At 40.7% G+C, this 27,813-nt stretch overlaps 1 protein-coding gene and 1 pseudogene across 12 annotated transcripts in view; both read right to left on the reverse strand.

Moving 5' to 3' along the window:
* Positions 1 to 1,439: 1,439 nt before the first annotated feature.
* On the reverse strand, positions 1,440 to 2,797 carry LOC101952598 (uncharacterized; annotated as a pseudogene).
* The window catches only part of HDAC4 (histone deacetylase 4), a 438,771-nt gene continuing 412,397 nt past the window's right edge, over positions 1,440 to 27,813 (reverse strand). For all 12 annotated transcript variants that reach the window (XM_005299905.3, XM_005299903.3, XM_008163408.3 and 9 more), the window contains 5 exons: positions 23,570 to 23,688; positions 21,688 to 21,821; positions 11,083 to 11,167; positions 7,203 to 7,344; positions 1,440 to 6,565 (listed from right to left, as the gene is read on the reverse strand). In XM_005299905.3, the coding sequence (XP_005299962.1) occupies positions 6,526 to 6,565; positions 7,203 to 7,344; positions 11,083 to 11,167; positions 21,688 to 21,821; positions 23,570 to 23,688 (520 nt within the window). In that variant the 3' untranslated portion in view covers positions 1,440 to 6,525. The remainder of the gene's footprint in view (positions 6,566 to 7,202; positions 7,345 to 11,082; positions 11,168 to 21,687; positions 21,822 to 23,569; positions 23,689 to 27,813) is intronic.

The raw sequence follows: 27,813 nt of genomic DNA on the forward strand, positions 1-27,813 counted from the left end.
GAGAATCCTCCTCCTCCTAGGTTTCTATATGTGATCATGAACAGAAGATGACCTAATTGGGTTAACTATCTTCCTGTTTGGGAAAATATGTGGGTAGGAGGTTAACATTGGAGCATGACCTTTAGGATATAAGGTTACAGATTATGGGTGGGATTTTCAAAAGCACCCAATGTTGGCCTACTATGCTCCCAAGAAATTGACTTCAATGGAAACAACGTATCCAGTGAATTGATAAGCTAACTGATCTCTGAACAGACCAGCAACTTCACTGGGTTTGTGGTAAAGACGCAGAATGAAGTCTCACATGTTAAGCACCCACTCGTGTATGAAAATAAACCTTTGGGTCATAAGCTTTGAAAACCGCAGACAGACTATATCTACTCACCCCGCCACTATCTTCAACGAAGCCCTCTATCTCCTAGAGGAACTTTGTCTTACAGAAATGCCACTGTTAACACCATTTGTTGTGTTTCTGCTCTTTTCAGATCTCTTCTGTAACCCCAGAACTACAGTGTATGACCCCATTATACTCAAGAAAAGGCAAACACTTGTGCCTCTTTGTCCATTAATTTCAGCAAGACATTTTTGGGTTTTGAGAGCACATCCATTCCTTATTGGCAGTTAATGTTCTTTGAATGTTTTAACGCTGCAGCAGGCTTCTTTAAGAACAATTTTAAAGTTATTATAAGTCTACATAAGTTGTATATACAACTTGTTTGCATGTTTGCATACAGTACACACATGATTTGTTAAAACAGGGGGCAGTTAGTTTTCTGAGTAGCATGTATGCTGGTTGTATTCATTTTCTTCTTCTTTTAGAATTGCACAAGAGATCTGGAAAGACAGACTTTCTAGCTGAAAATGTTTTGGGAGAAAATTAAGGTCCCGATCCTGCAAACACCCATACATATTTACTTCACGCACTGTGAACTCAATGGAGCTACTCATGTGTGGATAGTTAAGCACGTATATGAGTGTTTGCAGGATCAGGGCCTACATTTTGAGACTAACTCAGCAAGTGCTGTTCTGTGGCATCCACTGTTCTGAAGTCCTTCCTTACATATTATAAAGTCTTAATTTATTGCCTCAGTGGTATATTCTCTTACTGATGCACATACAGATAGTTTCATTAACACCTTTTCGGGGAATATACCTCTTCAGATATACAGCAGACATAATTGTGGGTTTAACCTCAGAAAAATATTACATTCAGTTCACTAGTAATAAGAAATATGCTTAAATGTCTACAGACTGAAATGATCAACCTATTACTGCTAGCAGAATATCAGAACTTCTTTTGTGAGACCAAGAAATATTTTGAAAACTTTTAACCAGGCGAACAGTTACTATGCCTCTGATGGTCGGGCAACAAGATTGATCCAAGCAATTAAACAGGAGACATCAGCTATGAAGAAGATCACTAGCAGAAACAAAGATGGTACTATAATTAACTTTTCTTTTTATTTACACCACAAGAATAACAAGTTGTCATAATGTGGTACAAAATACTGGACTCCTAATAAAGTTGAAATTGAAGTTGGTACTGTCAGAGAAAGACACCATTGGCCAGTAAAAAACAAAAACAAAAACAAAAAAAACAAATAAAACAAAAACAAGAATGAGAAAAAAAAATTCCAACTCCACCAAGTAAAAGAAAGGATCATCAGAAAATTTTAGCACAAAGAATGCTACCATCACTTAAAGTAGGGTCCATACAATAAGAGTGAAATTGTGTCTAAATTACAGAGTAAACCGGTAGCTGCTACCAATGGTGACATCATACTGAGCATGTATAGGTATAAAGTAGAATATAATATAGTTACAACTTTGATACTACATATCTGTAATAAGCTCTTGGGTGAATAATGTTCAAACCCATCCCCCCCTTTTTATATATATATATATATATATATATTATATATATATAAGTTTGTCATCCTCATAAATTGGAAAATAGCGCCTCCACTATGGAGCACAGAAAAGTGTTAATTTATTTTCTTTCAATAGGATACTTTTTCATCAATATCAAAGTACATGAAGCAGAGCTGAGACCAGGCCCAGCTTCGTCACAATGAAGAAACGTTTTTTATTCCTTTTGATGTAAAGTCTTATTTTAAACCACAGTGCTTGCACAGTACACGACTGTTTAAAGTGAAATCTAGTGAGACATTTCAAAGTCATTAAAAAAGTTAACACAGCTGTGCTGAAGACTTAACTCCTTAAATCCTTTTTTTCTCAGAATGAATGCCTAGATGTGTTGGGATGTGCCCAACTCCCCGCCCTCCCAGCGAAGAGAAAACAAAACAAAAATCAACAAAAAGAAAAAACCCAACCAAATTTTTGTTTTAAAATGACATAGGCAGTTTACTTCGCGTGTTCTGTGTAGTTTCCCAAAAACACTGTTTTCCACATAAATACAATAAACTCTATTATTGGTAAGTCACAAGTGCTAGATAAACTCTTTCTTCTTAAAATGAGAAATGTTTAAGTAGTCCTTTTTATTTATCTTTTTACAATAAAAAGCACAATTTCTTAAGTTCAGTAAGATGCAATTCCCCCGACCCCCACTCTCCTTCCTTTTTGTGTGTGTTTGACAGAAAATTGCCTCAACCTTTGTCTCTGCAAATCCCACGAGGGGAAATTTTTTTTTCAAAGCTGCCAAGTTTGGCGTGCAAAATCTGTATACAATATAAAGACATGCCAACCTTACAGACCATGCAACCTCAAGGTGTAGGAAACTTAAAAAAATATATTCATATATATTTATATATATATATTTATATATATCAATGCCCATAAAACACGTGGGCCCAAAAAGTTACAAAAAGGAAGAATGGAATGAATACATGACTGCGACTAATAAAGGAATGTTTCGTATTGAAAGTAAAAAAACAAAATGATCAATTGTATACTGCAAACTGGGACTTGCTTCTCTGTAAGACAATTTGAAGATGTTGCTTCGTTTCCAAACAGGCAAAAGAAAAAAAGTATTATTTTACTGGGCCACCCCAAAGACTTGGCTACAAAGTGATGCACAACTTCTGGTCTCTTGCTGGTGGAACTGAAGTGCATCATGCCTGGCTTTCAGGAGGGGAAGTAGAAAGGAAAGGGAATGAGTGCTCATTGAATCTACCTGCAATGCACCTCTTTGGTGGCTACTCCAGAGAGTTTGCTAGCATTCCCCTCAGGACTGGATGCTCACTGACCCACATTTTCTTAGAAGGCTACTGAAATGAAGAGGCCAAAAGCTCAAGGCATGAAAAAATGGTGGTCTCCAAAACGAGCACCTCCTTTCCCTTCTATCTGCACCAGTCAAGGTCAGACAGGCCACGGAGCACTCAGATGTGGCCTGTTGAGTGGGTTTAGGCAAGTAAGGTTGTAGCCAATCCAAGTGATCTAGACTTTGGAGTAGACTGACGACTTGTAAAGTCTTGGTAAGTCTTTCCATTGATGGCAATAACTTAGTGAAATGATTTAAAATAAATGAACAATGCATCTTGAAAGTGACAAGATGGAACGGTACTGAATATTTCAGGCTATTGCCAATCATCTAATTTAAAAGAAATCAACTCAATCTGTCAGCAATTGTTCACAAGGAAAGAGGAACACAAATATTTTCCACAAGTGATACTAAAATTGTTAATTAAAAAAAAACAGTTAGGAAGGTCTGGATACAAAAGGCATCATGTATATGTTGATATTGCCAACATTTATGAATGGGTAAATGATGTAAAGTATGAAATCACAGGATTCCACAGCCAAATTATGTTTTAGATCACAGCAGCAAAGTGGTCATTTAAAAAACCAATGCATACACATTTTTTGCATTTTTATATTTGAACCTTACCGTTAGAATATGCTGAAGACAGTTCTAATAACCAAAACATTTCATAATTTTAAATGTACTTGGGTTAGCAAAAACTCAAATACAGTAGTGTCTGTTTATTCAATTGCATTATAAAACAAAGCAAAGAACCCTCTTGCACTTGCATGGTATGTTTCAAATTCTTTCCACAAGCCTGAACTTAGTATGTTCTGAATGGAATGAAAAACAGCTACTTCAAGAACTGGAAAATAAGTAATATAAAATGACCGTCAGTTATCATAATAATAATAAAAAAAAATACCCTTGGTTGTTCAGATAAGAGATCTGTGCTATCCTACTCTGCTTTGAAAAGGTACACGTGTCAATTTGGTCTCCTTTAGTCACTAACTCCACAACTCAAGGATTAGCTGCTTATACTGCAGGCCAGCTCCGAAAGGCAATAGGGAAAAATCAATGGAGCTGAAGATTAAAACTCTCTCACCCAACAATGACTTCATCTTAAAAATATATTTGAAAAAAAAAGTTCTTTGGAGGACTAAAATTACAATTCTAACAATGGTGGTTCAGAAAGATGCTTAGTGTGTGTGAGTGAATGCTAGTTGCCTCAATAGTGTCTGGCAAGCCTTCAACATGGTAGCTACTAATGCCATATATAATCCTCGCCACAATCCACATGGAGGATATGATACATCACCCATTGTAATACTACTATGCTTAAGGTAAAACTCTTATTTTCTTTACACAGCTTCTATCACAGAACTGAGGAAATATACAATCATTGGTATCATACAAAAGAGACCATTGGATTCCCCTCTTTTAGTTAAATGCACGCGTTCTGAAAATAAACTCTGACAACCTGCAACAGTTCCGTACACCTGTGGAAAGCTGCTCACTGTACAAAAGACTTAAAAAACAAAACAAAACAAAAAAACCCCACAGAAAGTAATGTACACGGATGAGATTAGGGAAGAAAAATGTTGACATTGTTACCATTCAGAAAAACAACTGCCAAATGTAAAATAAATGTAAGATTCACACAAACAAGGCTTCTTTAGGGTTTTTGTGAAATATCAATATAAAAATTAACAGCAAATTCATAATCTTTGCTTAAAAACTCATTTTTGTTAGAAAACCTTAAATTAAAATACAAATGTTTAGGGTAGTTGCCCAGTGGCTAATGTGTTGGTGTTCTGAAAACTTTCCAAATTGTAGTTTGAAAATGCTCAAGTTTCAAACTAGATCCCTCTCCAAAAGCACCAATTCCAATTAACAAATAAATCTTTCACTAGGGACCTTTCAATGGCTACTTTTATAGTCTGCATTTATTATATATATTTATTTTATATAAATGCATTATAAATATTTATCAATAATTCATAAGAATCAGATTTCTAAGCTTGGAATACATTTGTAATATATATATATATATATATACATATACATATATACGTATATATATATATACATATATACGTATATATATATATATATATATATATATACACACATATATACATACACACACACACACCTAACAATTTAAGCAATATCTCATGCTAGTTGCTTTTAATGAAAAGCATTCCAATCTTAAAACTGCAGTTGTCTCTATTGCATGCTTCAACAACCAGATTGGTAAATTCAATTTCTACATAATGTCAGAGAGAGAAAATGTTTGAAAATTTGTTTTCAAAATTGGTTGAATTTCAAAGATCCAACAGTATTTGCCACTTCCTTGGCAACTACCTTAATTTTTTTCCCACAGCAATAAAACAAAACAAAAAATCCAAACTTTAGACCGTTTTGGAGATGCTCTCTGCAGCTGATGCCTGCTTCCAGTAATCATGCCAGCACAAACCAGTCTTCCTTCCTGATGGCAGTTCTTGGCTTTCCCAGAGGAAATATGTTGACAAACTGCTGCTGTTCTTTTTCTTAAGGCATTGTTCCTCAAACTTCAGAAAATCCAGCTGCACCAAATCCATCAGCTCAATTAAAAAAAAAGGCACAAACTCATCTTCAGATGGCTTTGGAGTTACTAAAGCCGACTCCTTCTGAGCTCCATTTCCTCTTTTTTTTTGTATTTTATATATATATATATATAGATAGATAGATAGATAGATTAGTCCTCTTTCCCCCACCCTCCCCATTAAAAATACACCATCTCGCATTGTTCTGGTTTTGAAGAGAATGTCTGACTCACAGGTAGACGAGAGCCATTTAAAAAAAAAAATCCAAGAAACAAAACTACAAGATGGGTTGAGTGGTTCAAACGGAGATTGCTGAATTGTGGGTAATCAAACTTTAAGCACCAGTTTTAAATGAAGTTTGTTTGTTTTTGTGTTGTTGAATCTTTGATTTAATTATTTTTTTTAGAAAAAAAATTGACAACTTTGCCAAAGACTTTCATGGGCTTTGTTCCCCTTACGGCTTCCATTGAGGACCAGAAGAAGAATGCCCAGCATACGTGCTTGTCTTCAACACTGCTGCTCTTCACCAGCATTTTTCCTTTTCTGTATATGCTGTATACATGTGTATATATATATATGGAGAGATTTTTCTGTTGCTGTGTTTTACACCTGGTTGTCCCTTCTGTATTCTGTAAGAAAACCATGACAGGACGCAGGAGTAACAAGAGAAAGCTTCTTGGCAGAGCTTCAAGACAAAGACGAACAAACAGGAGAACTCCAGCTCAAAGGTGAACGCTACATGGGAGGCTCCTCTTCCATGGGCTCATCATCTGGTCTGTAAACAATTTCATCCAAAGGAGGCAGAATGGGGGGAGGGAGAAAAAGAAAAAAGGGCAGGGGCATGATAAGGATGAGAAATTCACAGTGTGCTGTGTACAAAAGTGCTACACTTTCTCTAGTGCACTAATGTGTGTTTTCCCCAAAACTCTCACTAATACCCAGTTTGCAAACCCATGTAAGTTTTACTCACCCAGGCTGTTAAGAATTAAACTGTCTTTTAAACTTTTTGGAGAGTCTGCTACAAGTGGAAAGAGCAGCATTTCTCCAGGTTTTCTGAAGTTCAAAATCATCGCACTGAAGAGCTGACTCCCCTCCAGTCTTGATGAATGCGTGTGCTCGGCTGCTTTGGACCAGAGGAGCCAGTGTGTATAGCATATTAAGACATGGTTGGCACTGTCACCATTCTCCTGGCTAGTCTGAGAGGGTGTAATAAAACAGAGGGGCAGGAGCCACTTACTGTTGAAATAATTACCCTGACGATACTGGGAACGTGTCCAGTTAAAAGGAAATGACAAAAAGATGAAGTCAGACTCTGCACTGCATCACCAGATGGTTACACACATTACTGTCCACACTACTAATGGCTTCCATCTCTGAGATCAGTTAGATTGATGGACGTGGAGGGAACTCACCTCTTGTCAGCTGGCTTCACACCCACTGACAGCGAGGCCATGGCTGTTACTGTTTCTGCTTCTTCAGTCTCACATTTCTGTGCCTCGATCAAGGAGTACCCCACCGTGGAGGAGTAACGCTGGAGTGAATGCCAATACTTGCCTAAGCGAGACATAGGATTAAAAACAGGCTGTTAGGCCAGCTGCTGTACCACAAAGTGATGATGTTATTAGTTATTATGAAAAAGTGAGCAGGCTCAGGGCTTGGTGCTTTCAGTGTCACCATGATCTTGCATTCAGATAGAGCCTGACACTTGAAACATTATGGGCGAAATTTTCAAAGCACTCAGCATTGGCCTATCTGACTCTCATTGAGCCTTTACTAAAACTCCCACCGGTTTTTCAAAGCCAACACTGGGCACTTTTGAAAAGCTCTCTCTACACATATAGGAATCATCACCTACCAATTAAATGCAACCACATCTGAGCCTGTCTCATCCCTCAAGACCCTATGGAGTGCTGGGGTTTGTGTGGGGAGACACATCCACCCTTCCTCCTTAAGCCCTATGCAGCTTACAAGGAAAAGTAAATACAGCCTGAATCTGTATTAATTTATCACAAGCTCCCCCACTCTTAGGGTTGCAGCAGGGAGCTGCAGCCTGGTGGTGAGGTTCTTGAGGAGGTGGCACTGGAGCAGTCTTGGCCAGGTTTTCCTGGACATTGCCTCTTTTTTGAGCCTCCGTCCTCTGTCCGGGCAGATTTTTCAAGCAACAGGCAATGTCCAGGGGGTTTTCTGAGCAGACACTGCAGTTTAGAAAGAGCTTCGATTGGTTCGCTTCCCGATCAGTCCCTCCCCTGCATCGACAGCTGATTGGTCCATTCCCCTGTAGCCACAGTTGCCAGATCCCGCCCACCCAGGCCCCCAGCTCATAGACCTGGGGTGAGGTTCCCGCAGGGAGGCACTGACTGACAGTTGTCACTGCATCCTGGGCTTGCGCCAGCTGGTAGACAGGGAGCGACACTGCCCCTCCCCCCCCACCTCCAGTGAGTACCCCTGCTGCAGGCACTCCCTCCAGCTCCCCCAATGTACCCCCCACTCTCTTTTTGAGAACCTGAAATATAGTAACCCTAGTCTTGGCTAATGTGGGAGGATGCAGAGACCCCAGCAAGCCATCCAGACTCTGTGCTCCTTCCCCTAGCTGTGGGCTGGGAGCAACTGGAACAGAGCTCCCCTTCCACAGCTCCCCTCACACATGGAACATCTCTTGGCCTTTGCCTGCTCCATTTAGCAGAGTTGATCATGCTGAGTTTGGGCCTGGGGGGGAGGGGGAGGGGAGAGGAGTGGGGAAAAGGGACACAGAAGGAAGAGCTTAGTGTGGTTCAGTTCAGAGTATTATCCATGAAAAAGTACCTTCCCCACAGACTGGGGATGGGATGAAGTGGAGGATACTACCCCCTGCTGCCCCGAAGTTTGGCTTCCAAATCCAAGTTAGCAACAGATAAAGGCAGGAGTGCTGCACCACTGCTCTGTCTGCATGGCCAGAAAAACCTTTGTCAAGGTGGCAAAGCATCCAGAGACCCATGGATAAGTCTGAGCTGCCTCCAGTATTTACCAGCAGAGAGGTGCAGCCCAAATGTCTCAGACAGAGGGAGAGATTATGGTTCAAAAAACGGAATAGATCATCAGCCTTTTTAGTGTATTTCTTCATTTGCTTTTATGGCTCACAACACAGTGAGGGGAAAAATACCATAGTAATTTTGCAGCCCTGGCTACATGAAGACTGGAATACAGACATGGTTTTAAAATCATCACCGTGACCAATTTAGTATCAAGAGCTGCGGAAAGGAATCTGGTACATGAGTGCTCAGTCTGAAGATCTGGTTATCTGATAAATATGCTGGCCAACCTGAGGTAATGATGGCCTCCTGAAGCGAGAAGCTGAGTAGTTCTCCATATGGAAAAGCCAGTTTACTTCTACATTGTAACTATGATGATTCACAATGATAAACAGTCTGGCTAATTCTACAGCAACAGTACAGTTATTAGCTGATATCTGGCTTTAGTGCCATGCTGCTTTGTTAACATATGTTATCACAGTGGTGCTGTCATAATAAAGATCTGCTTTTAAGTAAGTGTTTACTGTAGCTATGTAAACCAGCATATAATTAGCCCAAACAGTTTGTTTCCTAAGACATTTTAAGTATTTAGAGGCAACGATTTTTCAGTATGTCCACAGCACAATGGAACGTCCTTTTAACGGAGCAGTTTCTTGGAAATCAGGGGTAAAATCTTGGTGCTATTGAAATCAGTGGGAATTTTGCCATTGGCTTGGGGGTGGGGGAGGGTCAGGATTTCACCCCAGTTTGTCTCCTTCAGACAATAAGGTGCATTTAAAATGAAAGTGGAATGAGGAGGCTGACAGGTCAACACAGTCCGAAGTCAGAATTACTGTCTGCCAAGAACCCTGGATTCTATGGCCATTCAGTGCTGGAAGAAACACGTGAAAACAAACTTCTGCCCAGCATTGCTGAAGACTTTGTTGAATATGCTTCGCCAGCATCCTTCCAATCAAACTTTGGATCCAAAACCAGAGCTGAATCACTGGTTATGAATGAAACTGCTCTTCTGCTTTGAACGGCTAAAGACAGGTGGAAGATATTAAATGGAGAGTTCACCTGCTTTTGCTGCTTATTCCTCACCTGAAGCCCCATGGCGGTTTGGAAACCTTATAATTCCTGGTTGTGAAAAAGTTTATAACATCACCAACACCTGAGCTAGGTTTAGGTGAGGAAGCAGCAGCAGGGACAGTTGGACTCTTAAAAATCCTCAGAAATTTAGAGCTACGGAAGAATATACAGAAAAACGAAGGACTGTTTGTGGTTAAGGCACTGAACTGGAGAAATGGGTTCAAGTGCTGACTCTGCCACAGACTGCCTGTGGGACCTTGGGCAAGACACTTTGGCAAACTTCAAAAACACTCAAATGATTTAGGAGCCATTTTCAAAAGTGACTTAGGTACTTAGGAGTGAAAATCCAATTAACTTCCAATGTGACTTAAAGCTCCTAAGTAACTTATTCACTTTTGAAAATTTTGCCCTTAATTTCTCGGGTCCTTGGTTCCCTGCCTGTAAAATGGGGACAACACTTTCCTTCTCCAATTTGTCTTATCTATTTAGATTATAACCTAACCTAGGGACAGGTTCTCCGGTGTGTATGTGTTTGGCATGTTGGGGCCCCAATCTAGCTTGGGGTCTCTTGGTGCTACAAATAAACAACATTAGCAGAAGAGTTCAAAGTGCTCCATGCTGACACAGCAGCATTTTATTTTTAAAAGCATAGGCAAGCCTACGATTCCAGCACTTCTACCCAATGCTGGGTTTAACTTCTATTAATGTTCATTCTTAATTAGAAGCTGTAACAATTCCCAATTCAACTTCTTTAATAGCCATGAGAGGCTGCACGTAAGCACTACCCATACATCCCACCACACACAGCACAAGGAGGAAACTTGACCTTTAACCTGTGTTTAGTTCCTTTAACAAATGACCCCAACCTCAATTTCTTCAGCAACAGTAGGACAATTTGCTGCCCTTTTTTTTTTTTTCCCCCTTAGAGCACTAGTGTGAGCCCACATCTATCAACCTGTACTGGGAGGCTTGCTGCTGTGAGCTGTGTAGACATACTCTTACACAATTAGGCTTCTGCATCTTGCATGTTCAGCTCGTGGTTGCACAGGGTGTGTTTACTGTACATTGACCATCAGCAAACCAGCTGAAGTAAATCTAGCAGACCTCAGGAGAATTTATTTACTATAATTGATAAGATGATGAAGGTGTCAAAATAGTGTTGCCTGAGACAGCTCAGAGGAGAATTATCTGAGCCAAGCTTATAGATACTTACTGTGTATCTCAATTACTTTTTCCATGGAATGCACTGCATTGGCATTTGCTCTCTGCTGCAAGACTTTTTCTGGAAGAGGATCAAGCTGAAAAAAATGGAATAGAAATAGCAGAGAATTTTAAATTCACATTACTGTATATACTCTGTATCCAAGTGTTCTTCAAGACACTGTATATACTGTAATCTGTACTGAGTGCCCAGTCCCCTCCTTTGATTCCCATTATCTGATCCTACGTAAAATTCTGGATATGAAAACTTTCTAAACGGTCTTCTCATTATTGTATACTTCAGTTTTGCATGCGCATGCACATACACGCACAGAGCCTTACAGATGTACATTTAATGAATGGAAATTGAATAGAAAACTTAGGGAATTAAATTGTTCACTGCCATGAACATGTAGTAGTACTTTAGAAAAGTTTAGGCTCTGGATGAGAGTTTTCAAAGGCATGAGCCGTCTATCAGCTCCCACAGAAAACTATATGCACAGAATATTAAAAAAAAGTTACGAGCGCCAATCCAGTTTAAATTTGAGTGACTCCTACCTTCCAGCTCACGTGACCTCTTATACCACATCTCCTTCTATTTCTTCTAGGATACTTCCCCACTACTCCCCCATTGCCATGAGCCATTGCGTGGCCCAAGGATGCTGCCAGCCACAGAATGTGAATATTTACATGCCTCTTAAGGTCCACAGGGCAACAGCTCCACTACTGTCCAGCTCAGAAAAAGTGCATGATCTTCGAACATGTGTAACTGGAAAGGATGCCTGAGCTTTGACAGTCATAAGTACTCTTAGAATAGCTACTCTGCTTTAGTGAGCTACGCAGAGCCCTATTCCACAGTCTTCCCCACCTTTCATTTGTTAAACAAACATATTTCATTTGTCAGTCACCGGAGCACAGAGAGAAATATTAATGCGGGAGAATGCTAATAAGTTTGCTGGGTTTTTTTTTTAAAGCCTTTATATAAGATACTATGAAGATCTATTTCTACGTAAAGTTTGAAGTGTAAAAACAAACCCATATACAGGTTAAAGGGGCCTGGAAAAAAAGTTAGATACCAGCCGAAAGAGTAACTTTTAAACTCCTTTGAACTCCTAATCCAATGAATGTATTTACTTGTAACCTTCCCAAAAATAAAATTTGTGCCCTCCGAGTAAATGTCATAATTTTGGTTATGACAAACATGACTTTTCGTCCATTACAAAGGAATTGAAACCCTGCTTTAACTCTAAACTCCACAAAACCTTAAGTACAAAGCCACCAGTAGCGCCTCCATAATAAGGAGTTCTTTGTAGCTCTTACTATCTGCTGGGTCAATCTTACCAGGGCAGATAAAGATTAACATATGGATTTAATGCCTATGTGCTAAAGTTATTGTGTGTAGAGAATTGTGTTATGAACCTTATTCTCTGTGATGTTGGTTTCTTTCCTGTCCTCCTTAAATAGTGAGAAACAATGAGAATAAAGTGACAGAATTGAAATTGCAAGTTGAAAGGTGATACAGAGCTTTTAAAAAGTTCCTACATTTGAATTTATACTATGTGCACATAAGAATGTCTTTTGGGGCTCAAGAGCATTTGCATTCTAAATGCAGACAGGACATGAACTGCTTGTCTCTGTTATCCAAACTCACACCTCTCAACCCTGGTGATAAAAAAAAATGTTCGTTAATAAGTACCTGAGGCAAGGGAACATCTTTGTTTCCCTAAAAAGAGATGTGTGAATGTTTAGCAACTAGAGTAACTCAAAGAAGCTTTTCTGACGAGGATATAGTTATACTGGCAAAACCATCTGGGGTGGATGCAACTGTATCAGCGTAAATATGCTGATGACAGGTCCCCCAAACAGCATAAGCTATACTTTTGGCTAGGTCTATACTATGAGTGCTTTTTGATATAGCTACACCCGTATACTATACTGGCAAAGTGTTCCTACCATAGGCACGGCTCATATTGGCAAAGGTGAGCTTTTGCTGGCTTAGCTTATTTCAGTCTCCTTCCCTCGCTGACCTGAGCAAAATAAGCAATACCAGCAAAAGCTCAGTTCTGCCATTATAACTCCGTCTATACTAGAGGCTTTCGGTGGCACAGCTATACCAGTCACAAATCGCACTTCTTCACACCTGTGACCAAAATCAATCTGGCTGGCAAAAATCTATAGTGTAGACCTGGCCAGTATAAGCACAGTTACACTGGTACAATTGCATCTACGCTAGGGATTTTAGCGGCATAGCTGTGTTGATTAAAAGAAACAATCACCCCCTAACTGGGCAATAATTCTTAGGTCAGGCCTCACAGAGAACAGCAATGTTAAGGATCTAACACAATATAGTGCTAACAATCTCAAACATAACATAATTCACATTTAAACATATGCAGGCTGTCCTACCTCATAGGACCTGTAGCCATCTCCCACACCGTGGGTAAGTACATTGCAGATGTTACAAGGGGTCAGATTTAATTTGGTGCATTAGTGAATAGTGAATTTCCATTAACAATGCATTTGCTGTGAAAAAATTCTTGAGCACGCCCTTTAGAATTAAATGGCATGCAGTGCATAGACTATTTCACTCGGCATGCACAGAACCTTTTGGCGCTTAGGGGTAGGGGAAGGAAAGATTGGAAAGGGAGCATGGAAAACCCCCCCTCTAAACTCTCCCTTGATTACATTTCCTTCTGTTTTTCTGGAATAGATTTTCCTCATGTCAGACAAAAAGAAGGCCAAAACTGTTCACTATAAAGGAATTCCAAACTTTCAAATGAGAAGCATGCCATGAATATGCTGACACTGGGAAAGCCACACTGTTTCACTCCAATGTCAGACAGGAGTAGCTGTGTGGGGAAGGGGAGCCAGCTGACCAAAGAAAGCAATATGCCTTTAGCAGGACTTAGAAGCTGCATTTCAAGTAATTACATGGTGGTGGGGGGAGAACCCAGATAGCACCACAATACACTGCATTCTGTAGCAAAGGGCCCTATAATCCAAGTGTGGCATGAGAACTAGCATGATCAAAAACTCTGCCCATATCCCATTCTGATCCTGCAGCCTTCAACCAATAAAAGAAATTAAAAAACACACATTAAACTGTTCAAAGCGATACTCTTTTTCCTGATGTTTTCCTATTATCAGTTTGGGCGTTGGAAGACGCAGAGAACGAGGCTGTGGCGATTTGAGCAACAAAATGTCAAAACCCCTCAACAAACCAAACTCTTATTTTCCCCTGTAATATACTCCAGATCTTATCTCTATTCCAGAGGGGACATACTGTTCTGCTAGCATGATGTAGCATGAACACCTAACCTACCCCTTTCAGAATCATGGATATGCCATATTAAAATATTTGTAACGTTCCTACCTGTGGGCAAAAGAGGCTAGGGGTGACACTCCCAGAATTGGCTGATCCCCTGCTATCAGTGTGCACCTTGAGGTGTATCCTCCTTTGTGGGTATTAGTTCCCTTTATTATTATTTAATATTAATTTTGTGGTAGCACAAGACTACAATGCAATCTAGCTCAATTCACAACACTACTCAAACGAGAACTGGAACAGCAGGGGGCTACTTGCTAGGATTAGGCTGTGCAGGCAGAACTGCACCTGGGTAGCTTGCAGTGCGCTCTATATATTATTGGCTTTCATTCACATATGCTCTAACAACTAATTAAACTCCCAGGCCAAGGTTTTCAAACAATGACTGCTGTTTCAAGGTGCCCAACTTGGAACACTCATTCGGGGCTGGATTTTCAGAAAGTCCAACCACTGAGAAGTAGGTTCCTTTAACATGTCTGAGGCTGGGCGCCCACAACTGGAAGCACCCACACTCACTAGCCGTGTTTGAAGACCTTGGCCACCGCCCAGCAATGTAAAAACAACAATTTATCAGCCAATCATTCATAGTACCACAGCTTAGCCACAGATTTCCCTTCCCCCCCCCCCCCCCTCCACCCAAAGCCCTGGCTTGTGACTATTTGGTTGCCATTTGTATGGTAGTTCAATGAGTGTTGGAATCAATTTTGTCCCAAATTTTAAAAAATATTAATGAGACAAGGTGGGTGAGATAATATCTTTTATTGGACCAATTTCTGTTGGAGAGAGAGACAAGCTTTTGAGTTTCTCAGAACTCTTCTTCCGGTCAAAAAATTACTATCGTTTAAAAATCTGCCTCCTAGAAATGATACAGGCTGAAACAATTTATATTTGATTCCTGTTTTATGCCAAGTGCTTGTATTTGACTCCGGGAGAAACTATTCCTCTTCATCTCATTTGTACAAAACTGTACTGAGCTCTTTATGAATATCCTTCAACGTCTCTTGATGTAGCAGTGCACTTAGCATTATAAAAGGCAGTGCTTGACTCTGAGCAGTAGACTAGCAGCTGCTCTGTCTGTGTGTTATTCTTTATGATGTAACTGCTGTGAGCAGTGGAATTATCCACATTTGAAGCTGAGCTGTAGGAAATCATCTGTGTGTGCTAGGAAGAAGTTTAAGACAATTGCTTATTGATAGCTTGTTTGTTATGTTTAAAACCTTTTATTTTAAGGGGCATGACTACCAAAGCTGGCACTAGACTGTGTGTGTGGGGTCTGAGGACTGATCCCAGCAGTTTCACTCTGTTACTGGCAGCCCTGTTTTCTAGGAGGACTGACATTACTCCATCTTCACTGGAGTTTGCTTCCCCAATACCAGTGACTGTTACCATGTCAGATAATGAGCTGTGGGACAAAAAAAGGCTGAAATTCACACGGTTTATTATACTATGTGCAGGACCCCATCCAAGGTTCCAAAGCTGGTCAGGACCTTCCCCCTTCATGATCTAGAGTGTAACATTTACACTGTCTTTTCAGAGCCTGGCACGGCTGTACGTATTAATAGCATTGCTGACTGTTATTTTCAGGAGACGGTTTTAGCAGCTGCTTCTGAGGGGTGGCCAGAGCCCACAGCGAAGCCAGGACAACCATGGCCTGGAGGTGTTTGACAGGAGTGGCACTGAGGAATGACCAAAGGTGTTCGTGGCCATATCAGGCCAGATCTGAGCATTTCATTCAGTGTAGGGTGACCAAGGTTCTTGGAGTTTTCAGCCAGCCTCCCTCACCAAGTAGAGCAGTTCACTACCTCATGCCATACCCGGATGTGTTGCAGTGGCTGGTTACGGACAGCCATGTTGTGTGGTTGGCTGGCTGTTAAGATACCTGCTGCGGATTCATGGTGTGGAGGATGGAGGGGGGTAGGTTGGCTGCCAAACCCCTTGTTACAAAATATTATATAGCTCTGTCCAGACAACTGTCTTGGGGCAATCCTCTCTCAGGCAATCTTTTCTGCAGTTTTTCGTGGTGCACTGGGGATGGTGAGCTGGTGACTAGAGCTTGAAGCAGGCATTAGCCTGGCAGTCTCCTCATGGATGATCTCTCTTATCCCTGAAGTTTTGGCCTGCAACAATGTTATTTCAAAATGAACCAAGCAGATGTTGGATTGTTAGTTCCCCTGTGGCAGGTGCTTAGTGAGCTGGCTTGACCTATTACGGCCATCTCAGGCCATAGCACCCCGCAGACATCTTGTCTCTGCTTGGTAACTCTACTCCCCTCCCCCATGCAGTACTAACACTTTGCTACTCTTAGGGTACAACTGGCCTTGGTGAACTCAGACCACGAAGCACTGAGGTCTCTTTCATTCCTGATAGGTATTGCTGCCCATATTGCTGGGGCCAGGCTCCCTAATCAAGATGTTCAGGAACTGGATGGGAAGTGTTCCGCTAGGTTCAAGATTACATCTGACAGGACACAGCGTCCCCTCCTCCAGATGGGTCAATCAACCCTTCATAATGATCTGTCCTGGCACTATGATTCTGCATTCTGGCTGGGACCCTGTGCTTGCATTTTCTCCTAACCTTGGAAAGACTGTTTCAGTGGTCTTCAGATACAGTTTGGATTTTAAGCAACAGCATCATTCACCGGGTACAAGCAGCTATTCAGCACCGGCAATCACAGCTTGGCTTCCCTTTTGGACAGAATCCAAAGCGGAGCATCTGGCGGTGCATGCAATGGAATCGTCAGATTACCATCATGTGCAAGCTCTGGCTAATGACCCCATCCCACCCCATTTGATTGTGGGTAAACCTCAAATTACTCATTTGGGTTAAGTGATATTGGACTGTACTGAAACACAGCCTTGAGTTTCTCCTGAAGATGTGCCAATGGATTGGTAGACCATGCCAGGAAAGACATCAACTGGGAATGGAGTGTTTTTGTGCTTTCTTTTATGGAAAGATGCTGAGGCATGAATGCATTACTTACGACAATCCAGCCTCAGATGTGACCTGTAACGCTGAAATAGGTAGTGTACTGAAAATTGGCTGGGTGATTTGCAGGTGGCATATACAAGCTACACTAGAGTCCAGTGCATCAAAGGTTGCTTCCCAGGTTGAAGTTATATTCAGCGGGGATAATGGTGGTTTGGTTTCCTTGGCGTGGTTGGGAAAGGCTGGTACTTCAGCAAACTCTCAGATTTCATTACAACATTTGATGTTTTCCAGATGCAGTAACTTGCCTAGTATCTAAATCATGTAAAAACACAGGTAGACATGGGCTTTGAAATAAAGGTGGCCTGGTAGAGCTTTGATAGTTAGCATGTTTGGTACCTGAATACTGAAGGTAGAGGGAGGCCAGATGTCTGTTCTGTGCTGCTGTTGCCTCCCCTGCTTTTCAGAACTGTTAGCAAATGTTGCCTTTAGGCGTCATCCCATTATTCTATTTAATAAAAGTTGCAGCTTGTTGGCCATAAGTTACATAAATTGAAAAAGTCCTCAGTGGATCCTGCCCTCCACAACCTTTATTTTTTCCAACAAAAGTCAAATTATTTGTAGTGGCTTTGAACAAATAAAAAAATGGTAACTAAAAAAATATTTAAAAACTTCTGATGCTGCTAAATCATTTTACATTAAAATATTCTGAGGTGCATAAAGCTTGCAATTACAGCTATATTTTAATTTCCCTGACACTTGGGAATTATCCTTGGCTCTAGGCTTTGCAACCACACACAGACATTTTCTTAAAATTAAAATTTTAATTTCAGCTGATGAATTTAATTTCAGCTTGTGAGGCCTGCATTTCCCCCCTCATTTCCTTCTGTTTCGCTATATACTTTAGTCATATCTTAAGTTAGCAAATTTCCCCTGCAGCCTGTTGCTATCCACAGCTGGCTGTCCATGTGCGTGCATGCAAAATTGTCTAACACGCTGTATATCAAACTTCATCAAAGGGCCCGCAGGATACAGCAACGGTGGCTCACTCCAACTTCCTTGCATTAAAAAGAGTTTATAAAAGACCTTGATAAAACCAGTGCTTCCTGCTTTTTGATGTGTGTAAGTAAAAGAACATTGTCTTGGTATCTGCACAGTCTGATAACCAGCTTATCAAAACCAAGAACAGGTCCATCCTTAAAAGCTTTTAAGTTCTTTACTGATATTCTGATGTAATTATAAAAAAAACAAAACAAAACAAAAAACACACCAAAAAAAACAACAAATCAAACATTCTTCTTTAAATTGTCTAAATACACCGCTACCTCGATATAACGCCACCCGATATAACATGAATTTGGATATAACGCAGTAAAGCAGTGCTCGGGGGAGGGGGAGGGCTGCACACTCCATGGATCAAAGCAAGTTCGATATAACACGGTTTCACCTATAACATGGTAAGATTTTTTGGCTCCCGAGGACAGTGTTATATCGAGGTAGAGGTGTATATGAAACATTTCAACTTAGCAAAGTGATTATTGGCAAGACATAATATAGGTAAATAAAATCTTTGGAGCACTTAAACTCAAAAAGATGTGTGTTATGAAAGATGATTCCAACGAAGTTTATCACTGGGGAATAATGCTTGTTCAGAGCTTTAAACTGTGTGTTCTGCAAAGGTGGGAGGCTGCAGAAGAGCAGTTTTGATCCAAGGTTTGGATGAAGCCAAGGGATTCGCCTCTGATGTTGAGGGGTCTGAGAATCTGTAGTACAAGAGAATGAGGGGCTCTGACAAGCATCATACCACTGAATCGGGTGGGATGCCAGTGTAGCTGGTTCCCAAGTTACTAGGGGCCAAAAGAAGGATAGAGCTGCTTGGGTAGAGACTGGCTGGCTCAATCATCCCCATTGGGGCATGTGACAAATCTGCCAAGCCAAAGCTCAAGGAATCAACAGCCTTTGAAGGCTCTGGTAGAGGGCAAGTCAGAGAATTCAGAATAGGCATTATGATGTCCTGACTATTCTCACCAGGGTCTGCTGGATTTATTAGAGAGATCTTCTCCAGAATCTCTTTCTCCTTGCAGAAATGTCCTTAGTGTTTTGGAATCCACAGTTATGGAGCTGGCTGGAGCCGTCATTTATCAGATATAGGTCACTCACGCTTCTACGCAGAATCAAACCCAGTACTGTGGACTTCTTGGAGCAGTGAAAAGCAGGTTCCTTGTCATTATATTGCAGCTCCACATCAAAGAGGTTTATGACTTGTTAATGGTTCAATGTCAGCTTTGCAGTCATGATTCTCAACTTAGACAACTCCAGAACTGAAAGCTTACTCAGGTTTTCCTCCATATGGCTCTGCACCTGGAGGCTTTTGGCCCTACAGTCCTCCACCTGTTGCCTCTGTAGACTCTTCAGCAAGGAGGGGTGACAAGAGAACAAACTCTCTTCCTCCAAGGAAGGCGAAGGCTCCTCATCCTCCTTCACCTGATGGGCAGTCAGACTTGCTCTCTGGGGAAGGCGAGGAAGTGGCCTTCAGATTTATCCCACATGAGGCTGTCTTGATTGCTTCCTTCTCTCCTCTAAGGGATGTCCGGGCCTTTCAAGATTTTCTTGAATTCATGACATATTGGTCTGGATGTCTCAGGACTCACTGAACGAGGGGCCTTCATGTCATCAGTTTGCAGTTGTATTGAGCATGGGTGAGTAGATCTGCCACGTAGATCTACCAAGCCCTGCATTGGAGTTATCCATGCATATCCCATGCAGAATGACAAATAAACCTTTGTATTTAAATACACTGCAAAGTATGCATGGTGATCCTTTAATCGAAAAGACAGCCCAAAATAATTCACACAGCACACTGATTCAATCTGTGATGATATCCCACTTTAATAGCATAGCTCCAGTTTGAAAATATATCTAATCACTTTCACATGCTGCTGCAAGTCTCAGCTGCGTATGATCCAGGCAATGAATAGAAGTGATATTGCTTTTCTTCACTCATCTTCAACACTGATTTTCTGAAAGGCTCTTGAGAGCTTTTGCTACAATGACATCTTCTGAGCTAACAGTGGATACTTCCTAGGGCTCCAGTCTGACCTGACTTGTGCTTCGCAGCACTAAGCCCAATTTTCCTAAATGGAAAAGTGGTGTAGTCCCATCCATGAATGTCGGCTACCACTGTGCCATTTGGAGTCTGGTCACGCATTGGAAAGGTATTTAGTATACCATGAGGCATGTGGGCGTTCAAAAGGGGATGAATACACCAGAAAAGTTGGGTGACATCAAATTGTTCATAAAGCCTATAACTGATTCCAACTAAAACCTTGGACAGCTTTAGTATATGCCACAGGTACAAACCTGGCAGGTAACAGAGTAGATCACTTACCGGTGCAGTATGGGATTATATGGCTGCACAATTAGTTAATGTTTAGATTTGCTGCATAATTGTGTGTTTGAATCTAAGCTTTATCAGGTGTTGACTATGAAGCTTAATGACAATTCTAATGTTAACTAGTTCATTGCTGATAATTTTGGTAGAAACATCCAACTATAATGTACTTATTTCTTATTGCTGGATGCAGTGGCAGGGAGCAATAAGGTTGCCATCAAAAGTTGCTGGGGTGGGGAATGAAGAATTCAATTCCGTCCTTCCATACACTTACCACCTCTAACCAAAACAGAAAGGAAAGTGGCTTCCCCATACCAAAAGGTTCAACTGTTTCCTGGATGTCAAGAACTAGACCTGCTTTTCACACTTCCATGGGGCCCGACAGCTTAAATAGTCCCCAGTCCAGCTATCAAACCCTCCAGCCTTCCACTGACAACTTCCACAATACTGCTAGGCACTTTCAATACAGAAATCTGCAGCACACTGAAAAACTGGGGGCAGCAAAACATAAAACTGAATGAAATATTGAAACAAACAGCACAAAGAACACGATACTGACTACACTGGGTAAGGACAACAATGAGGAGAAAAAGAGTCGGAGGATGGCCATAGACACATTTATTTGGATGACTAATTTGTTGTCCTTGTCCAGGATGAGGAAAAGGCAAAATACAAACAAGTGGCAAAAACAAGTTTTGCTTTTAAAATTCACTTAATTCTTATTGTTTAATTTGTTGATAAGAGTGGCAAGGTATGCTTTTTAAAAAACGTATCTGTTCTCTACGCTGATACTGTTCCTTTAAAGGAAGGACTAAAAACAAAGATCAATCAAAGTTTCAGAAGTTTAGGAACCTACTAATCAATGCTGGCAAAATGCACTTTGATAATTTTTAGCTTTGCAATACAGTTGTTGAACTTGTAGCATCTTAAATTTGTCAACATACAGCCATTCACAGTGCCTTTAGTTTTCTTTATACCTCGTTTCCCAGCAAAGCAGAAACACATGCCTCAGACGCATCACAAATGGCTGTCAGGTCATGACCTCCTTCGAGGGCCAGAACAATTCGACCTCCGGCCAATCCCATCAGCTGCTTCGTCAGGTACCCAAAGCCTGTAACAGGGAAACAGGAAATGCAACAAAAGGGCAAAGGTTGACAGTGGAATCAGACTCCTGGCAAAGGATCAAAGAATTATAAAAGGAATTACATCATATTAAAAAACCCACAAGGGATCTGGGAGGACTAAACACATAATATAAGCCAGGTTTTATTTTAATACATTCGTTTCAGAATTTCAGCTATGGCTCCCCTTTGGATCCGATTACATGTATGCATTATGGGACAGATTCTGATCTCACACGGGTGCAAATCTGGAGTACCTCCATAAACATCACTGGAGTTACTTCAGATTTACACCTGTGTAACTGAGGTCAGAATTTGCCCCACTGTGTTTTAATGCTTTGAATTATTATAGTAGCAAATAATCTCTTTGGGAGGGAAGGAAGGAGATTAGGAGGAGGTCACTTATACCTTATCTGATCTTTATGTTATATTATATACGATATGCTCTCCAGAATCAATGCAGTCCAGGAGACAGAGGGGAAAAAAAAACAATCACCTGTGGCTTGTGCTTCTATTTGTGAAAAAAAAATGGATTATAATGTTCCACAGGTATCTGACATCTAATGCTCAATATCAGCTTCTTCACATATACAACATGCTATAAAAATCTCTGGGACACCTGGGCTTTGATCATTTGACACACAGTATATTTAATTCTACTTTAAAAAAAAAAACCCACAAGGATTAAATGACAGATTCAGAATCTGAAAAAACCCAATGCATTACCTCCTCCTTCAGACTTCTCTATTTTCTATTTTACTAAGGCTCACAAGCACCTTTGCAGGAACAATATTGTATTTGTATTGTAATGTATTAATTAATAGCTTTGGGACAAAACCCACTGACTGAACCAACTATATAATAATCCCCCTTAGCTCAATTTTACATATTACGAGAGCAATATACAATTAGAGAAATTCAACAAAAAGGCAAACAAGATATCACCATTTACGAAGTGTTTGTGGATACCTTTAAATAACTTGTCTCTTACAGCTCTCCTATTTCACTTAAATCTTTTTATTAAAGTCATGAGTTCTACTTCCTTTTAAAAACTTTTAAAAGGACTTTTAAGGATGTATCTTAGATAATCACCTTTCTAATCGACAGACAACAAAACCCTAAAAATTCCTTCTGATTTTTAGACTCTGTGGGTCCAATCCTGTTTTCTGCTGAATTACATGGAAAGAGTCCAGATTTACACCAGCCTAACAGGGGAAAGCATCTGGCTCTGCGTTTGTGCAGTGCACGTTGTGGATCCAAAGGAAAAAGAATGAGAACTGAATTATATAACCTTTTGACAAGACAGAGAGTAAAATCATCAACCTGAATTGTTTACAATGAGTCTGGGAGGAAAGAATGGACAGCTAAACACACACTGCTTACTTCTGACATTTTGTTTTTCTTTATTTCTGCATGAGCGAAACGCCACACTTATTGTTATTTGGCAAGTATCTTTTTCTATATTTTATTTAGAATCCAGTATGAATCGTGTTTTATAAGAATAAGATGCACCAATAGACCAACAGAAGAAGAATTTTTCATGTTATTTTTTTAGGTGGCCTGAAATAAATATTACACAATGAAATAAAAAAGGTACAAACAGATTTCTGAAAATGTTTACATTTAAAGACGAAGAGACAGAACCCTGGTGTAAACTGTCACAGCTCCACTGAAGTTAATGGGGCAATGACAGTTTACACCAATTTAGGATCTGCCCTGTTGTAAAGCTGCAACTTACATTTTGCTGATAGATTATATCCTCCAAGAGGCGTAGGATGGCCTTCCACTGCATCAAAACCAGATGACACCAGCACAACATCTGGGGCAAATTCATTGGCAATTGGCATTACTACCGTTCTGCAACAAAAACGTAACAATGGCAGACTGATTATTTTGTCTGGCTCTTGAATGAACCGAGGAACATTGAGATCACCTTGCGCAAACGATTATAAATTTTTGAAGTTGGCAAAGGTCACTTCCCCTTTTCTCTTCTCACACGATGAGAACACTAGGAACTGGTTAACAGAGCACACTGGTATGTCATATCATGCAGTTCTGTTCTGACGTCAATGCCAGTTTGTAATGTTATTTATTCAGTGGGGTTGATTATTTCAACCACTAATAGTATAACAATCCGAATAGGGAAATAGCCCACCATGCAGGGCCGGTGCAACCCATTAGGCGACCTAGGCGGTAGCTTAGGGCTCTAGCATTTGGGGGGCGGCATTTTGGGTCCTTCGGTGGCGATGGGATCTTCGTCCGCCCCGGTCGTCATCGGCATTTAGGCGGAGGGAGCTGGGGCAGGGGTGTGTGGGGAGGGTTGCCTGCAGCAAGTAAGAGGGGGCGGGGGGCGGCACGCAGGGGAACTCCCTGCCCCAGCTCACCTTTGCTCCGCCTCCTCCCCTGAGCACGCCGCCCCACTTTGCTTCTCTCCCTCCCAGGCGCCAAACAGCTAATTAGCGCCGCAAGCCTGGGAGGCGGGAGAAGTGGAGCGACGACAGCGTGCTCGGGGAGGAGGCGGAGCAGAGGTGAGCTGGGGCGGGGAGCTGCCGCTCGGCTCCCCGGGCTGGGGGAGCTGCCGTGGGGGTGGGGGGCCTTAGGGCGGGGCGGAGAGCTGCCACAGGGCTCAGGGAGGGGGGGCGCAAGGTGGAAGTTTCGCCTAGGGCGCGAAACATCCTTGCACCCGCCCTGCCACCATTCAATAAACTTTAGATTTCCAGGCTTGACTGACTCTTCGTTTGGTCATCTCAGATCTTTTGTTCTTTGTGTACTGGAGGTCAAGTTAGAGATGTGGAGAGGGACGAAAGGGGGAAGGATAGGGTAAACTGGCAGAGACTAACTGGAAAAGCCATAATTTAATAACCTCACTGCATGGCATTTGTCTCCTTAGATGCAGCAACGATGCTTTTCCAGCATTTGCAAAGGCACTTATTTTTTCCATCCCACACTTTTCATTAACCATAATTAAAGGCTAGCATGCCACAAGAACTATCCAGTGCAGAGCTGTGTGTGGCTGGGATGGAGGAAAACCACAATGTCTGTCTTTTCCTTTATAGAACCCGCCACTCAACTAGTAATAGAGCAAGTGATCGAAAGCTGGCAATAACGTCTGTTACCATAAACAAGTGGTCTACAAATACATGGATAGACCAAAAGGAAGCTTTAATATGCTGAAATTTAAAAAAAAAAGTCATTTACCTACTTTTATATACAGACACAAAGCAACTCAATCCATTTTAAGGTGGTACAATGTCAGAGGGGAACAAGAAATAAAACTAAAACGGAATACGGAAAATATTTATCTGCAAGTGTCAACAGACACTAATCTCAGTGTTGTATTCCGTACAAAGGTACTATCATATTGGTTTATCATTTTTCCTGCCCCCTAAAAATCTACCCAACCTTAGTTCCTACTCAAAATACACTCTAGATTGAAAAAAAAAATTCAGATGTCATGATGCAAACTAGGCAAAATGAGCTGCTGAATAGGGAATAAAAAATTGCAGTTTATGCCAATCTAGCTATTAAAGGCATTGCAGAACTGAAAATATGCCATTTAAGTTTTAAAACAGAGAACCAAAGCTGCCTCAATAAAAATGTTACAGACCCACAAAATCCTGTGACTAGGAAAGCTTCCAGAAAGTATTCTTGGATGAATGCCTTTGTAAATGGTTCAGTTTGATGGTACACTCACTTTGTATTCGGTGTACAGCAAATAAGCAGACACGCACAGACTCACAAAACTGTCTTGAGTCATTGCAATCATCCACACTGTCACGGTAAGTGACATGAATGGTAGAAGAGGAAGGATACACAAAACTCACATTCCCTATAAAACAGGATTTTCCAGCGCCTGCTCCTTTTTTCTGATGAGATGTAACGATTACTATGATTATTAAAGAATCCAGGACACTCCAGGAATGACTGGGTAATGACATTCCACCTTTCTGAAGTCTTATGTCAATTAAACTGGAGATGGCAGTACTCTCTATTTCCAGTTTCTAACTCACTCTCCTAATTAGGAAAACCCTTAATAGCCAAGCATGTGATTTTGCATTTTGTGTAAAATAAATGTTAACCCTCGCTTCAAAATATGCACACAGTGGGACTGGTGATCATATATATGCACTTATATTAGTTTCCTTAAAGCTTTTTAAGGTATTACTGTATTAACAGTATATACTGCAAGCTGGCACTATGAACGGATGTCAAGTGGTGTACGATTTTCACAAGTCTTTAAATAATGTCTGCCATGTCAAAGAGAATCCCAATGTACACCAGCTAAAACTGGGGTTAGGTCACTAAAGGTGAACAACATGTGGCATTCTTGTACAGGGCAAGATAAAAAGTTTCAGAACGGCGAAAGAAAAAAACTGAGTAGTGTGTGGTCTGACAAAAGTCTTTTGGTTTCATTTCCTCACATAAGATTGTCACGGTAATCCAAGGAGCTCCTGCATTTATTACTGGTGGTCCATCAGCACTGTTATAAAGACATATAGAAGAAACTACTTCATTTTCCTTACTCTGTCAGAAAAAATAAAAATTTTGCAGTGGTTGTGGGTCACAGTTCTAATTTGAGTGATGTTGCTGTTTGCTGTACTGCAGAGGGCTTTTAATTGCTGTCATAACTCCAGAAAGACCAGATTTTATTTTTCCCCCCAATGAATTTATTGCCATGTAAACTTTTCCTCCACACACATTATTATTTAATCAAGCCTTAGTGGGACTTTTTGCTTATGATTTTAAAGCCAAGAAAATCTTTTTACTGAAACCCACAGACATTCTAAGTAAAAACCACCTCATTCACAAAGAACTTAAGCAGCAGTTTTGAAGCAAGTGCATGTGGCAAAGTTTTTTTTCCTGTGCTTTGAAGTACTGCTGATCTATTTAGTTTCTAGCCAAAGGAAAACTGCTAAACTCATCAGATTTTTTCTGAACTAGGTTATGATATTTTGAGAGTTGCTAGTATTTGTTCCTGCTGTGTGGTATCACCCCAACTCCAATCAAAGTGAAAACCAAAATCAACTTTGAATTGTGTAATATTATAGTTTTGAACATGCCAATACTTGTCCATCACCGGTCATATCAACTGTTTGTTTTTTCTTTTTTATGCATCAAGGAATACTCCATCCTGTTGATTTCCAAATATTAGCATACTGGAGTAATAGGAAGTAGCAGCAAATTTCAGGTGAGCAATACGCACATCTTACTCACATCAGCAGTGGCATTCAGCAATTACATGCAGACCTGACAGAAGTTAAAAGATACCCTCTAGTGGCATGAAGAATACATACACCCATATGAACTGGTAAGAGTTTGCTGAAAATTAAGAACGTGAAACTTATTCGAACACATCGAAAAGCAGAAGCACCGTGGTTACCCTTAAAAGCCAGTATTTGCCAATAGTTATCACACACAGGTATCTGAGATCCCCAGTTTCTCCCTTTATTTAAAAAAGGAGATATCTTTGGTAACAGTATTGTAATGGTTGGCAAATGTAAGATTTTTAATGGCTACTACTGCATATATGTAATTGTTTTAAAATGTAATTAGTGTTGCTCAATATTTGAAATAACATTGCAGGTGATGATTAGGCTCTCAAAAGCCTGAGAAATTTGAGCTGCAGACGACCTCACCAGGACAATCACTGTAATTAGAATTGGGCCAGAAACACAACTATGAGTCTGAACTACCTGTCAAATCTGAGGGCAGGGTTTGGATGCAAATCCTGGGATCTAAGCCTCCCTCCTCCTCCTCCAATTTTGGTTCTAGGCTGATCCAAAATTTAGAGTGGGTAGATTTCCCATTCAGATGCAGCTGAAATCTCATGCAAAAAGCCCAGGATGATTTAAATAAACAAGAACCCTAAGCTAACAATGCTTGCTCAAACCTGTGATCAAAATTCCATGAAACGCAGCGCCTGAGATTTTAGTGCACTGGAATCCAGACCTGAATCCTTTCCTTGATTCATGCCTCAGGTCC

Source organism: Chrysemys picta, chromosome 11 (genome assembly GCF_011386835.1).
Source record: "Chrysemys picta bellii isolate R12L10 chromosome 11, ASM1138683v2, whole genome shotgun sequence".
Taxonomy (NCBI): Eukaryota; Metazoa; Chordata; order Testudines; family Emydidae; genus Chrysemys; species Chrysemys picta.